This window comes from Medicago truncatula, chromosome 1 (genome assembly GCF_003473485.1).
Source record: "Medicago truncatula cultivar Jemalong A17 chromosome 1, MtrunA17r5.0-ANR, whole genome shotgun sequence".
In the NCBI taxonomy this organism is placed as follows: domain Eukaryota; kingdom Viridiplantae; phylum Streptophyta; class Magnoliopsida; order Fabales; family Fabaceae; genus Medicago; species Medicago truncatula.
The window spans coordinates 45,301,964-45,318,659 of record NC_053042.1 but is presented as its reverse complement, the minus strand read 5'-3'; the positions used below and the strand labels follow the sequence as shown (position 1 = coordinate 45,318,659).

Below are 16,696 nucleotides of genomic sequence, written 5' to 3'. Positions count from 1 at the left end.
GAAAATATTTAAAAGAAGTTGCAGATATTACTGTAAGAATATGAACCATCTTTCAAACAAGTTTAAGACTTGTGAAGAAGAAATTGATTGGTTATTCTTCCTTCAATGCTGCTGCATAATATCGGTGGATATGAGATGTGTACTGATCAATTGTTGAAATATAAGAGTCATTTCAGAGAATTTGACATATCTTATAGAGTGTACATTGAATTTTTTTTATCTCACATCCAAGTTGCCCAGGAAACGAACCTGCAGAGTATCACGATCCAAACAGTAGAACGCATCATGAGCAGAAAATGTAATACTGCTGCAATCATTGAACTGATAATTCTTGATTGTAAAACTATTATGAGCTCTTTCAGACAAGTATCATTCTGTTTTATGAGTAGACAAACTAATGTAGAAGCTTATAGATTAGTGGGGATTGCCAAGCATGTTGGCTCCAGGATTTGGATAGGGCATATATCCCAACCATGGATGCTGTTTCTGGTTTTTCTGTTTCTGATGTTCTTTAAATGAAACTGTCTCAACTTTCAAGGGGAAAAAAGAAAGAGGGCACCCAACAAACGACTAAGCACAGATTTTGGATTTCAACCTTCCCCTGTGTCTAATTTGTATTCGTTTTTTACAGTAACAAACAGAATTATTCCAATGAACTGATTTTAGATGTAATCAAATTAAAAAAATAATAAAATAAAAAAGTGCAGCATCTAGTAAACTTAGTAAAACTTACACATTTAATATATCATAAAAAAATAAATACATTTTACATAATTCCCAAAAACTTCGATAGTATCATTTCCAAAACACCACAAATTTACTAAATATACGCCAATAACTTCACATTTCACTATAACTCACCAAAATTAAATTGACGCCACATTTCAAAGGAAAGAAGGTGCCTAAAAAGGCACTCATTCCAAATAGATGTTCATACATAAGCTAACTATGGAGGGAACAAATTGGTACTCTCCCAGACATGTATTCATGGGTTAAGTATCATCAATTGTGGATGGCCTTAGTGACCATCTAATCATCCTTAACCCTGGTATTTAAATGAAATAACATTTTAAGAATATTAGATACATTCGTCCTGAGCGGTCATATAAAAGGCCTATGTTGCTAAATCACAGAAGCACATGATTCTGCATCAGCTTTCAGTCAAATCAGTTCTAAGAATTCGCAAACAGAAAAAGAACTCATACAAAGGACTCTTGTCCTGTATACAAGAACTGCTAACTTAAGCATAGGTTAAGACAAATTATGCAATTCGAACACTTGAATTTTAGCACCGGGAACCATGAATTTTTTGAAACGGTCTTATGTTATGATCACCGCCTTTCGTCGGTTTTAACAGGATCCTTATCCAGATCATCAATATCCTTCCTGCTCTTTACGGTACTCCAATTCTTGCTATTGAAATCTAGTTTCTCCAAGTCCTCTGCAATTGCCACGTAACCATAAAGAAAACTCTCCACTTTGTCTCCCTGGTCTGTCTCTTCAATGTTACAGCTTGTGACACCTCCAGATTTTACCCTCTCATAATCAGCTCTCCCCCGGTTGCTATCAGAAAGATATTTATGAATCCTCTCTGCATCTCCCAGCCCAACAAATGTGCCCAAGAACTTCACCAGAAAAGTACTTTGGTCTGCAGGCTTCCCTAAGCATAATTTGATTCGTCCCCTCACAAAACCTTTACCTGCAAGCATGGAAAGAAATAAAAAATTGCAAATGTGCATTTTTCATAAGGCAACAATTGGTGAGTAAAGATTACAAGGACGAATTACAGTTCCGTGTAGTTGGTATAGTAAATGGGGTATATATGTATAAAATCAAACATAAAACTAAGAAATACTTGGTCCATTAAAAATCATATTGAGTTTGAATAATTATTATTGCACGGTATCTTAACATTCAAACAAAAACTCACCTCTTATAAACGCCTCAATTGTTTCCATACTTATAACCTTCCAGTTTTGAGGATTGTCATCAGACATCGAAATATTATGGATGATAACAACTGGTGGCCAAAGAATCAAATCCTCCTTTTGGGCCAAAGCTTCAGCATGAGGCAAGACCTGGGGAACCCAGGTTACTGTATCTTGAGGAATATCAGTATCCCATCCCATCATAACACATATTGCTTTGTGAAGACCCAAGTGTTTAGCTCTCATCCCAGCCTTATGGGACATAAAAGCATGAGTAACTAAGCTTCGAGTGTCCATGAATTCCTTTGAGGAACTGTACCATAAAGAAAAATAAACAGGACAAAAAAATGTGTTAGCAGTCTATAAAAATAATACACTTAATCTTAAAAAATGAAACTTACTGATAACCTATACATCATAAACTTCTCTCAAGCATAAAAAACGTACAGGAGCAATTTAAAAAGATAGAAATCCACTATTTTCATTATAATGTATTTGACAAAATTCAAGTTTGAAACTAAAGAAGAAAAATTGCAAGTGCTGCTGATAAATAAAAGTCGGTGGTGCTTGTTATGATAATAAGTTAATAACTGAAGCCAATAGAGAGAAAAACTATAGATCGTATTAAGAATATTATAATCTCCAACAGTTATCAGAGATACCCTCAAAATTATCATTTTATAATGCATCAATGAATATAGCAGCATATCTAATTAGCCTTCTGGTCCGTTAAAGCAATAACAGAGCATAACCACTTGTATGTCATCAACTTCCGTGGAGTAGCTAAGAATTGAGATTAGGGACTCTGGTTCTCCCAACCATAAATCCCACTAAAGAAAAAAATGATTCAGTACAACTTACTAGAATAATGCTAGCAGGAAAAATAATTTAAAACCTATATTGACAATTCCAGATTCAGATTAATCCTAATTGTTATACATATACAGCATATCTATTTGAGCACTGTAAACCTCCACCCAGTTCCACTAAAAATCTAAAACCAAAAGTTACTTACAGCCGTACTCCTAAATCCTAATAGGAAATTCAATCTATAGGACCAACAATCCTAATTGTCTAAGAAGTTATAACCTACCTGTGTTCTCTTATCATACTATGCCATGGCATGTCAAAGCAATCTTTTTTATGAAGATCATAGGCCATATAAACCTTTCAGGTCCCAATTTATCCTAGCTGTGTTCCTTTTCTTCCCAAATAAATAGTCAAAAACTTTGAAGGCATCCAGAGGCTAAAATAATTACTTAAACCATGTACATTATCACAAAACTATAGTTAAATGCTAGCTCTAGCAAACATTAAATCTAACTCCAAAACTAAGTAGCACAGTAGCAAACTTATATTTGGTTTGCAGCATCAAAAGCATGTACACCACTTCTGCAAGATTTGCGACTCATGTTCATCCACAGAGCAATTTACCATATGTTTGATCTTATTGGCATGGGACTGGTGCTATCAAACTGTCCATGAATTCCCCTTAATGAAGTACGACAACTATGCCTGATAACCTAAAGCGTGATCCCAAGAATAATTGCCCTAAAGCATGATCCCAAGAATAATACTACATGTAATTGACTCCATCTGCAAGTTAAATAATAGGGACCTCCTGATGCAATATGTTTATAGAAGTACTCCATTTGATAAAAGAGCATTATAGAGAAGAAAACAGACCTTCTACCGCATACGATGCAGAACAAACAACCAGCTTTTCCTTGTTTCTGGTACCTTCTTTGGACAGGTAGGTTCAGATTCAAGTTCTTGGAGTACGTTAAGAAATTCTCATGTACCATTTGTAAAAACTCCTCAGAGCCCTCAGTTGGCTCGGGTTCTGCAGCACTTGCCACATCTTCATATGATTCGTCATTAATCGTATGTTTGTTCTCATTATATCCATGTTGATACTTTTTCCAACCTTTAGGTTGTTTTTGATTTGCATTTCGCCTAGAAAAATGCTGAGGTTTATACCAGTTTGATGAACTAGACTTTGGATGATGTCTCATATTTTGATTGGAATACTTCTGAAATCGAAATGATGGTCTTTGTACATGTCCCATAGAAACTTGAGGTGATATCCTCTTATCAGAAGGAAAACCTTCTCCATTCTCCAACTCATTGTATTTATTCTTATGCTGCCTGTATATCTTATGGTTGGATCCAACATTTTTATATGAATACACCATATTCATGTCTTCATCATCTACCCACTCTTCACTTTCATAATAATCTTGATATTCTTCAGCCGCACCCCATTTACTTGATTTCATTTTTCTCAAATCACGAACATCTATTTCTTCATTGGCATAGTATTTTCTTTTCACAATTCTATTTGAATGGTTATGAATGCCAACATGCTGATTCATTTCCTGCACTCTGCCAGTTTGTCTGTAGGTTTCTAAATCATGCTTAGACAGAGGTGAACTCTGAAACCTTTCTTGCTGATGCCCTGGAGCGCCATCTTTTCGAGATTCATATTCTGTTCTATAATTTGATATTTGATGATATGCCTCTGGTGCATCCAGATATGAAACTTCATAATCATTTGGCATTCTTTTCCTAATTTCAGTATGATTATATCCAGAACGCAAATAGCCATCACCCTGTTTTGATGCAATTGATGTTCTTCTCATATCATGATAGTCTACATATGTTGGATCCTGTGATGCAGGGTGGTTATGCTCATGCATAATACCCCTTCTTGGATTTCCATAATAATCTTCACTCTTACCAGTTCTATCTAAATCTGGATGTGAGATGTAATGTCTGGACAACTCCCTGTTATCATACTCCATTACAGCTTGCTCATAGTCCAATCGACCATTAGGAGCTACCCTTCTAGGAATATCATCATACTGGTATATATATTCATCTTGTACTGCTCTGGAATGAGATCTGTAGTTAAAATAATCTGCATGCTCAGACCTGGAAGGACTAAACTCACATCGATGGTCGCACCTAATATTCCTCTGCCCAATTTCAGGACCTCTACTAGTGTCTATGGGTGGCCTTTGGCCATGTCCACTAAACCCTGCACCTTCTGCAAGTTTTCCGCTGCTCCTAGGCTGATCATAAGATGAAAGTGAACAGACAACATCACCATGCGAGCATAGAAAATCACTCCTCCTCGTTTCCATGGAGCAGTTTCCATAATCCCTTAAGTGAGAAGTACCTTTAAAATCCTTTGCGTAAGAGGGAGATAATGTGGAATAGGAAGCATCCCTATCTCTTGCATAAAAGATTGTTTTATCAGCCCCACTGTGGGATTCTGTGATGGGTTTCCTATCCACAGGCAAATGCTCTCGGTGATGCAGTCTTTCATGCTCAAATATCCCTGTTCCTTCACCGTGGGATTCTGTAACGGGTTTCCTATCCACAGGCAAATGCTCTCGGTGATGCAGCCTTTCATGCTCAAATCTCCCTGTTCCTCCACCGTGGAATTCTGTAATGGGTATCTTATCCACATGCAAATTCTCTCGATGATGCAGCCTTTCATGCTCAAACCTTCCTGTTCCCCCACCATGGGATTCTGTAATGGGTATTTTATCCACAGGCAAATGCTCTTGGTGATGCAGCCTCTCATGCTCAAATCTCCCAGCTGGCACACTCCTTGACGGTGGAGGCAAGCGCCCACTATCTTCCTCCTCATACCCTGATGTTACACTTCCACCGATATCCGGAATAGACCTATATGAACTTCCAACTTCATTTTCACTTCTCAAAAACCTCTGATTCACAATACTCTTTCCACCACCTAATCTGCTTTCAATCAAATCCTTATCTCTATCTAGATAAACCCGTTTCATATCCAAATTTTCGTCATCAACACCACCGTAATCCACGGTTTTTGAATACCCATATCTAGGTCTCAACCCTGAAGTTGATGGTGAAGTACTTCTACAACCAACCCCGTCATTAAAAAGTGACCTTTTCCTCATTTGATCAACAGGAGGAGACCTAGATTGAACCCTACCACTTCTCCTACCATTCAAATGCCAATCAGAATCCCTCCCTTCAAATCCATCACCACCGCCCCTTTTGCTACCACCACCACCACTAGCAACTCTTCTCACTCCATCCACCTTCAGGGGAGTCAATTTCACCGGCGACGGATCCAACCCATCACGACGGTTTCTCCTAAACGGGTCAGGACCCGAATCAACCCTTTGCTGGGTACGCAGCTTTGGAGAAAGAGAAACTGAAACATGATCTTCTTCGCGCTGTCTGAACTGCATAGTTGTTAATTGAGTAAACAAAAGTAAACCCTAAATACCCTTTTGGTTGAATTTAGGAATAAATCGAGAAAAAAAGGAAATTTTGTAAAAGGGAAAAACCCTAGTGATCTTGAAAACCTAACCCTAGGAAAGGGGATTAAGATAGAAATGAAGATGCAATTGATCAAACCTTTTGATGAAAAACGCGAAGTTGCATGATCGATGTAATAGGAATGGTGAGAGTTTGAGTCAAAGTATGAAGTGAATGAGAGTAACTGAAAATGGAATTCACAAGATCGTTTTGTTTAGATTCATTGTTTTCTCGTTTATGCGATATATACTCTTTTTTGTACTTTTCTTTTTATGGAATAGTAGTATAATAATACAACTCCACTTGTATTAATCAATTATTTAGCTAATTATTGTAATTTTGTCCAAAAATGCTAAAAAGAGAAATTAAAATCTAACACTTCATTAGAATAATAAAAAGAATTAATGTCTGAATATTTTCTCATTATTTTTAATATTTCTCTCTCCTTTTCCCATTTTCTTTAACCGACAATAACCACCCACCACCATTTATGTTTCCATTTCCTTAATTAAAATCATATATTTTTTAAAGTTAATAACATGTATCATTTTTCTTATTGGTGGGTGTAAGAATGATGTATTGAGTGAGAGTTCATGCAAGAATATCTCATTATTGTATATCTATCGACATCGGTATATATTTATGGAGTATTGTGAGTTTGCTAGATATTCAGATGTTTATCCCCGTGAGCTTAGCTCAGTTGGTAAGGACAATACATAATATATGTAAGATCCGGGGTTCGAATCCTGACTACCACAAAAAAAAAAAAAAAAAAAAAAAAAAACTCAAATGTTTTAAGAGTTTGATTTAATTAAGTTATCTAAATGATTTACCTTAATTTTTAAAATGCATGATAAATATTTTGATTTTGGCCCACAAGTCCTAGTCCATCGAGCTAAATTGTTAGATTGAAAGCGTGACTTAGATTGGAACTTTTTTTTAGAGAAATGATATTTGAACAATCATTTTTTATAATTTCTGTGACAACTGTCTCTTTCATACTCACATTATATTTTTATTTTATCTCTCTATTGTTTTGGTTTTTGTGCAACTACCTCATTTTATTTATAAAATTTTAGTTGTCACATATATGGATGTTCAAATAACACAACTCTTTTTTTTATGGTAGTGGTTAGATTGGAACTTTTTTTTTCTTTTTTCAGGTAGCCTAGTGGCTAGAATTCACCTTTTTCAAGGTGAATAAGTGGGGTGTCCGGAGTTCGAACCCCGACCCCCGCATATAATAATGAATGTCTCTGCCAACTGAGCTACGCTCACGGGGACGTTAGATTGGAACTTCCACTCCTTCATATTTGTGTATAAATTTTCAAATCATTCTTTTTTTTTTGACAAGAAGTCATTGTTAACTATTGAAAACAACAATTATTTATTAAAAAATATATGTATAATATGGATTAATTAAGTAAATGGCCCTTATTATTAAAAAAAAAAAAATAGTCCATATAAATATTTAGAATTTCCTTTTTAATCTCTATAAAATAAAATCGCACTTTTTAAACTTTGTAAAATTTTACGTCAGCATTTTTAGTCCCTATAAAATTTTCCATCAATATTTTTTATCCTTAAAATTGTAAAGGAAAATGTCACGAGGACTAAAAAATATATGATTTTATTTTGTAGAGACTAAAAATAAAATTCTGAATATTTATAGAGAGCATTGACTTAATTAACCCTATGATATAAAATGCACAAGTTTTAATACAAAATTATTATTTTGAATTTCTTAACATGTGCAAATTTGCACATGATAGAAAAAACTTTTGTTGTATCTAATAGTTGAACTTAAATTTTCCTTTAGGATGTGTTTGGATCGAGGGTTTAGGAAGAGAGGGGAGGGTTTACTTTTCATTTTTAAATTACGGACACTATAAAATGTTTTTTTTTTTAAATTAACATATTAACATGATAAACGATCATATAATACTACAATCACACTTAATTTATTTTAGAAAAAGAAATTAAGTAAACCTTCCTCTCCTAGACCCTCAATTCAAACACACCCTTAAAAAATTATTTTGTTCAACATCATCAACCCTTTGAACTCAATTACATGTTTAAATGATAGGAAGGTTTGGTCCAAACTATGGAACATCGAGACCATCCTGAGTCACGTTCACCATATGTGGTCCATTATGCATGAGAGACTTTCGTTTAAAGCTGCTCTTTTTAACATAGGTGTCAAACTCTCCCCTATAATGTCTATGATCTACAAAGCCCCGATATTTTAAAATGGATGACGTACCGTATCTCCTGCGTATCATGCACCGATACCTGTCCGATACTTCCTAATATGTATTGGAAGAGTATCCGAAGATTAAATTTTATTTTTTTAAAAAATAATTATCCAATACTTCCCGATACTTATCAGGAGAGTATCCGATCATTATCCTACACCGGTATCTGCCCCGATACTCCCAATTAATGTTAATTAAAATAACTTAACTCTTGAGTACTGATGTGTTCTTTTTTGAATATAATGTTATACTATATGATCGATATAGTATAACATTAACAATGTTGCTTTTAGATATAGTATAACATTGATGATGCTCTTTTTGAAATATATTGTGTATGAAAATTGATGAAGATGGAGAACTCTATGGTTTTTTATTTGTGATTTTTTGTTTTTAATAAAAATTAATTAAAAATTATAATTTGTTGATTTGGACTTGTCACTTCAGAATTAAAACGGTCACCTAAACATTTTTTAACTTTGTTTGATGAAAAACGGTAACAGTGCAAACTTTTCATTATTATTATAACTTAAACACTTATATTTTGTCTTTTAGTTAAGGGTGTAAACTTTTTGTATCCGCTCCATTTTTTTCATTTTGGTTTCTCATAGGTTACTCCACTTGAGTTTATCCTATTCAAAATGTGACAGACGTTAAATATGGATATCTTTCTCAATCGATATTCAAACTTTTGTTCGTCACGTTGTGAGAGTCTAACCCTTCAGCTTCAGCTACACTATATACACATAGGTTTTAAAAATGACGTTTATCTATAATAACATAAGTATTTAATTATTTGTAAGCAAATATCTTTTGTTTGGCCACATGTATAAAATATAAATATCTAAATAAAAAATACTTTGAAATTCAATTGAATAGATAAAAAATTACTTAAATGGCAGAATTTGGTCTAACTATGAAAAGGTTATTATATTTTCTTGTCTATAATCTTGATCAAAGAAACTTAAGTATTGATTAAAAACCATTTTGATCCTACCATGGCTGCAGGCCTGCAGCAAATCCTTAAACACATATCTTTAGCTTGAAGGAATGTAAGTTGGTACCTATTATCTCACTTTGAATATAAGATTGTAACTGCCTTTTTGAGAAAAGCAAAGGTTTTATAGTGTCTCTACTTAGTGGCCACCAATAAAAACCTCATCACAAAACAGTTGTTAATTGTGGATTCAATAACAGATTAATTCCAGATATATAGTATAATTTCAGCCAAATACATCCAATATTTCTATTACAGATTCTCATAATAAAGGCAAGTGGCAAAGAGCTTTTGAATGTCTTTTACTGCTTTTAAAAGTCACAAAAGAAAACAAGTTGTTGAGATGGACAGAAAGAATATTGAAGTGAAAGCAAAACAAGCTTCTGCTAACTCACATAGGCATAAGATAACAATAGGAGTAAGTCTTTGAGAAAACTCATGTGTCTAATTTGCAGAAAGAGAGAGAAGATGCAGAAAATGAAGAACCTTGGGAGTATTGGAAGCAGTGGGAGGTTTTCAACAGAAGAATGTGAAGATGAGGATGTTTCAAAATTGGCCATTTCCACATTACAAGCTAAGGAAGAAGAGATTGAGAGGAGAAAGATGGAGGTGAAAGAGAGAGTTGAACTTCAACTTGGACGTGCCGAAGAAGAGACAAGGCGTTTGGCTCACATTTGGGAAGTAAGTTCCATGTTTAGAAAAAACATATGTGATGAAATCCATGCAGTCACGTGGTCAACAAATTTGATTGCGGGATAAAGATCAGACAACTTAGATTTGAAGTATATTTTTAACTTCGTTTAAGTTTGATTTACCGAACTTAAAATATTAGTCATCCAATCTAGTTTGCTGACTATCATTTCTTGAACAAAATTACTTCTTATTCCCATGTTGTTCAGAATAGAAAGCGTCAGTTATTGAAATTAAATTTTATTGACTATGCTAACTACTAATGTCATATTCATTCTGTCGTATAATGATAATCTAGGAGCTTGAAGTGATGGAAGATCCTATGAGGAAGGAAGTCGCAATGGTGCGTAAAAAAATTGACTTGGCCAACAAAGATGTAAAGCAACTTGGACAAAACTACCAGAAAAAGGTATGACAACCATATTTATCTTCTGTTGAATAATACTCCATTAATATGATCAGCATCAAGCTTCTACTATTCTGCCTTGATTTGTCTTGTAAATTTTGGGATTACTTTGTTCATATATGACTAAACATTAAGAGTGAAAACTAACCTTTAAAATTTACTCAATAGGAGAAAGAGTACAAAGAAGCCTTGGAAGCTTTCAATGAAAAGAACAAAGAGAAGAATCATTTGGTAGCGACACTAACTGAGGTATAGTACTCAACATTTGTGTTATGACTTCGTTTCCAATTACCATGGTAACAATATTTTATCTCTTTACGTGGTTGCAATTTTTTATTTTATTAATAGATGCTGGCTGAGAGTGAAAGAATAAGGATGAAGAAACTGGAGGAGCTATGCAAGACCATAGAGTCTGTGTCACTAAAACAATAATCTCTAACAGTGTGTGTTGTGTTTACTAGCTTGGCTTATTCAATTTCTAATGGCTTGTATTTAAATGTTATTCAGATTGCTTTGTGCGTAGACTTAACAAAATAAGGTTTAACATTCTCACGTTTGATTGATTGTAAAAAAGAAAGGCAAAGTTAGTTCGATTGTTCCTTGTAATAATATCTTACTTCAAATGCATTAGCAATATTCATTATACTCTGCTGAAAGGCATGTGATGCCTAACCAAGCAGATTCACTCTGTGAGTAATCTTTAAATGTTTCCATATTCTAAATCCATCACTAAATCTCAAGCACTTGAGTGAAACCAAGGGGTAAGAAGTAACTCAAGGAGTGGTAATATACTAACAGATAATTTGCACTCACAAATTATTTTAACATGTAATCACAATACAAATCTCAATACTTCTAGTACAGGTGAATTCAAATTCTTAAATAGATATTGAAATCATGTTAGAAGTATATACCCTCAATAATTCTCTTTTGACAAGTTAAATAATTGATTCAATATAGACTGCAGGTAACATTTTGAAACTTCCTTCCTCGTAGGATTTCAAAACTTCCTTCCTCAGACAGCTCGACACAGCAAAATAATTTAATGCACATGATAACCCTACCAGTCAACAATTAACCCAAAATCCCAAATGTAGAAATCACAGTTATATATCGAACAATGTAGCCTATGTTATCCTGACACTGTTACTTAAAGTTACCATAGGCTGCAGCACCATTTTTCTTTTTGGTAACAGAAGGGGGTTTAAAAACACCAACAAACAACAGAAAGCAAAACAAAAGTAAAAGTCTCTAGGGAAAACAATCCTAGAATTGTCCGCTAAAAGAGCAAAAAAAATAAAATTAGGCGGGAACTCAAAAATCCGCAACAATCCAATTTGAGATAAACCATGCTTTGCAAATGCGTCAGCGACTTGATCCGTCGCTCCGTGAGTACGAAAAAATGACTTTAGTAACACTCATTGCCGAATGATGAATGTCTTTCACAACATGTCACAAGAGATTAACAGCCACTAAAGAATCGGGTTGAATAGCAATAATCGGTACCCTCTTGAGATAGCTAAATTCAAACCTCTTTTCATTGCCCACAACTCAGCTGATGTAATTGTGCATGTTCCAATATTCTCAGCAAATCCCAACAGAAACTCCCCATCACAGTTACCAATTGCACCGCCACAAGCACTAGTACGCCTTGATTGGCAACTATACGGGGAGGTAAGAATTGAGATAGCTAAATTCAAACCTCTTTTGATTGCCCATAACTCAGCTAGTGTAATAGTTTATGTTCCAATATTCTCAGCAAACCCCATCAGAAACTCCCTGTCATAGTTACGAATTGCACCACCACAAACACTAATAGTACGCCTTCATTAGAAACTGCACCATCGCAATTAACTTTCACCCAATCCTCCTTCCTCCATAGGATTGGAGTGTCATCATATTTGTGCATATGATGACCGTCGCAATTAACCATTTTTGCCACTGCAATTAACTGTCATAATAAGTGTGCCTTCTAATAAAGTAAACTCCAAGTAAAAGCACTACAGCCACTTTCTCTACACCACCCATATCAAAAATCGTGTCTTTCACTTTCATTAGTTCACACAATGAAACTGCATATGTGAAAGCTTTGTGAGCAAACAAATTAGAATCAAAATCACATTTGCCATAGACGAGAAAACATCCATCTGGATCCCATTGGTGGAATTGTACGCACCACATATTAAGATGTGAACATCGTAAGCAAAATCCAAACATTAGGGTCATGAGATCCGCCGTAACAAGGATGTTTGGAGAGTTGGTACACCATAGTCGCCATAATGCAACAAAAGTAGTATAAAAAATTAAAAACAGATTTGTTTAGAAGTTGGAATCAATGTAGTTGCTATGTCCAAAGGAAAACCCATAGTCTCGCAGGACCTTTCCATGACCACAACAGGGGAAAAATGCGCTGCTGATAGTGAATTTCCAGATCTTGCAATAAGGGATAGACTGATCTATTATCAAATTCACCATCACTAGTCAACTTCCAAGCAATAGAATCATCAATATAACCATGATAAGGTGGTACCAAGGATTTGATACTGTCAATAACAGTCACAGGCAGAACCTGCTGCAGTGTAGTGATTTTCCACGCCATTTTGCATATACCATGCCAAAATTGGTGAGAGCATACGGCAAAAGCTGATTGTAATTGGGATTTGGGGAAACCAATTATCAAGCCAAAATCTCACATTTTTTCCACTACCAACCATCCAAACCTTAGGAATCAAATCATAACCGCACTTGTAGTTTGCTCAAACGATGTTCAACCAAACTACCAAATCACTTAGTGCAAATTTCTCCCCACACTGTTAAGTACATGTTCTCTCCCCGCATAAAAGCAATGCCCTGAAACTCACTCACTGGTCTCAACTTATTCAAATGTGCATCCTATTGTATTACAAGAAATGCTTTGTAAACCACAGATCTGAAGCCCCAATGAACTTCAAGAAACTTAACATGATCACACATATTTAAAGATAGACAAAATAATTAGTTCATCAAATCATCTTAACTTATCACAATATTAAAGAAATATAAACCAGTTTTGATGACTGATTGCAGCAAGGGTGAGCACAAGAGAAGAACAAACACAACAACTATGAGTTTCATAGCATTAGATTTATGTGACTTCACTAAATTAGTTTTCTATTTTTCATTAGAAGTACAGAACTAGTAGATTGCAGGGCAAAGTAAAATTGCAAAGAGAATTGAGGGAAAAATAAAATTTCATTAATTGTCACATGAAAACGAGTAGATCCAAAATAAACTTTACATAAACCCTAATTATATAAACTAGAGAAATGTATCGAATTCAAGAGCTAGTGAATTTGGTAACAGCCTTGGTTCCCTCAGAGACAGCATGCTTAGCAAGTTCACCGGGGAGAACAAGACGAACAGCAGTCTGTATCTCCCGAGAAGTGATTGTAGGCTTCTTGTTGTACCTCGCAAGTCTGGAAGATTCCTGAGCGAGCTTCTCAAAGATATCATTGATGAAGCTGTTCATGATCCCCATAGCCTTGCTTGAGATACCAATGTCAGGATGAACCTGCTTGAGAACCTTGAAGATGTAGATCTTGTAGGTTTCAACGCTCTTCTTGTTTCTCTTCTTCTTCTTGTCGGTGGAGGATGCTTCCTTTGGGATCTTCTTTTCGGCTTTGGTTTTCTCTGCTGGCGCCTTCTCTGCTGGCTTCTTCTCGGCGGGTTTCTTCTCTCCCTTTGGTGCCATTGTTGAACGAAATCGAAAGAGAAAAGAGAGTTTAACAGAAAGAAATAAGAGAGGAGAGAGTGCATGAGTTTTGATTTGGGATAGTGGTTGTTTATATAGGAATTGTTACTGGTCTCTGATTGGTTGAATTGATGTGTCCGCGGATCGATGACGTGGATACTTCTTTTGGAGAGATATCATCGAATTTTGAATTTTGATTTTCTTTTCGGAATATTTTGGCGGTGGTTTTGAATTTTGGTGCTGAAGGCTTGCCGGTTTATGAAATTTTATACGCTTTTTTTTTTTTGCAAAATTTTAAGCGTTAATAGACATTTATCCCTGTCATTTAGGGGTCTTTTTGTTTACCCCTATGGAAAAAAAAATTGGAGATTTCTCTTTGTAAAAGAAAGATTCTTTGGTTTGCCCCTCCCACAGCCAACCGTCAGCATCTGACTGGATAAATTTGATGATTTGGCATGCTGATTGATAACGATGGATGAAGTGGCACTGACACGTCATGATTTTTTTTATTTTTTATTTTTAAAATTATGTTGAAAATGCAAAATACCTTAAATACCCCTAATGATAAATGAAAAATTCTAAATCTTTTTCTTTTTCGTCTTCTCTTCCATCGAGCTTCTTCTTCTCTTCTCTCCTCAACAACACATGTTGTTTCCATCTTCTTCCTCTCTTTGCCATATTCTTCTTCTTCTTCTTTTGTGCTTCTGAAATCACATGCCTGGCAACAATGTCTTCATCATCCATTATGTTTTTTTCTTCAATTGAATTTCAGAACTTCTTCATCGTATGGAACGAAATTAAAAATCACGAAGTCAAAAATCTCTGCCATCTTCTTCATCTTCTCTCTGCTGTATGGATTCCATTCCAACTTGTATTGATTTTGTTACGATAATATGGAACAAAGATGGATGTACCAATTCATATACCCAATTCCTTCCTTGGTCACCCCAACAAGAAAATTAATAATAATAATAATGTAAAGCACAAGAATGATGTTTCCATTGTTCTTCTTATCCTTACAATTGTAATCCCACCCTTCTCATTTCTCACGTGCTTCAAACTTTGTCATAATTCCACTAACAAGAAAGCATACACAACGATAACAAAGAATGAGAATTTGTTTGACATATGAAATTATGATGGAAAAATGACATTATTAAAGCAACACTTTGACATTAGATATTGCATCGTGACATAAGCATATGGAAGTGTATACAAGACTCAATTATCATGTGGCAAATTTGCCACCTTAAAGAAACTTCACAACTATGAAGCAGATGTGTCATCTTTTGATGTGAGTTTCAGAATTGAAGTGAAAATATTATAAAAAATAAAGCAGATAAATATTGTTAAGCTTTATGGATTTTGCTTGCACAAAAGAATAATGTTTTTAATCTATCGATACATGAAAAAAGAAAGTTTGTTCTCAGTTTTGTATGAGGATTTAGAAGCTGTGGAATTCAATTGCAGAAAAAGACTTAATTGATGATGAAGACATTGTTAGCAGGGCATGCAAATTCAATGGTGCAGAATAAGAAGAATATGGCAGAGAGTGACGAAGAAGATGGAAACAACAAGGGATTTTAATTTCAAATTTTGTAACTTTATGATTTTTAATTTCGTCCTTCTGTAACATTTCGTTTTTGGTTTTGGTCGCTGTAATATAGTCAGGGATCTTCTGGAAGGCCACCTAAATTTCATATTTAGGTGTTTTTAATTTCGTCCCTCTGTACCTTTTCGTTTTTGGTTTTGGTCCCTGTAATATAGTCAGGGATCATCTGTCAGTCCACATAAGCGTGTTTGGCCAAGTCAGCACCTGCCACATCACTCACCGTTAGCCAGCAAGGTGTTTTTGTAACAGAGTTTGACGGGAGAGACGAAAAGCAAAAAGTTATTAACTTACAGAGGTTGTTTTAGAACAAAAAAATATACAGAGACGAAAACCAAAAACACGCCAAATTACAGAGACGATTTACATATTTAAGCCAAAATATAATAAAACATATACAGTAATTAAAAAATTAATGGGAAAAATGATTCTTACAAATACCTCGCATCCATATCTTGTCGGGTGGCTCATACAAGCATAGGACTGACATGTTCACTAGCCCACCAGGATATGACTATAGAGGCTGCATCAACACCTCGTCCTCCTTCCACATTTGAACGAATATGAGGTTGCAGAGAAGAGCAGGGTAGATGAAGAGGAAGCAAGCATGGCCATTGTTGCTTAAGTGCAGTGGCGGAGGTATTGGGGGGCCTATTGAGGCCATGGTCCCCCCCACATTTTCAATAAAAAAATTTATACACTACAACTTGTATTAAAATGTTTCATAAAGTATATATAATTTGGTTATGGTCCCCCAATTAATCTAA

General features: G+C 35.1%; 3 protein-coding genes across 3 annotated transcripts; 1 reads left to right on the top strand and 2 right to left on the bottom strand.

The window, feature by feature from the left end:
• Positions 1-866: 866 nt before the first annotated feature.
• LOC25485827 (uncharacterized) lies at positions 867-6,482 on the bottom strand. Its single transcript, XM_039829855.1, has 3 exons — positions 3,615-6,482; positions 1,931-2,241; positions 867-1,699 (listed from the first exon to the last, which is right to left on the bottom strand). Exons 1-3 carry the CDS (start codon positions 6,170-6,172, stop codon positions 1,332-1,334), a joined length of 3,237 nt encoding a protein of 1,078 aa, XP_039685789.1. The 5' UTR covers positions 6,173-6,482; the 3' UTR covers positions 867-1,331.
• A 3,318-nt stretch (positions 6,483-9,800) lies between these two features.
• On the top strand, positions 9,801-11,199 carry LOC25485826 (syncoilin). Its single transcript, XM_013613943.3, has 4 exons — positions 9,801-10,175; positions 10,483-10,593; positions 10,759-10,839; positions 10,939-11,199. The coding sequence occupies exons 1-4, from the start codon at positions 9,933-9,935 to the stop codon at positions 11,020-11,022; spliced, it is 519 nt and encodes a 172-aa protein (XP_013469397.2). The 5' UTR covers positions 9,801-9,932; the 3' UTR covers positions 11,023-11,199.
• A 2,603-nt stretch (positions 11,200-13,802) lies between these two features.
• Positions 13,803-14,391, bottom strand: LOC25485824 (probable histone H2B.3). The gene has a single exon (XM_013613941.3). It carries the CDS (start codon positions 14,318-14,320, stop codon positions 13,907-13,909), a length of 414 nt encoding a protein of 137 aa, XP_013469395.1. The 5' UTR covers positions 14,321-14,391; the 3' UTR covers positions 13,803-13,906.
• Positions 14,392-16,696: the final 2,305 nt, after the last annotated feature.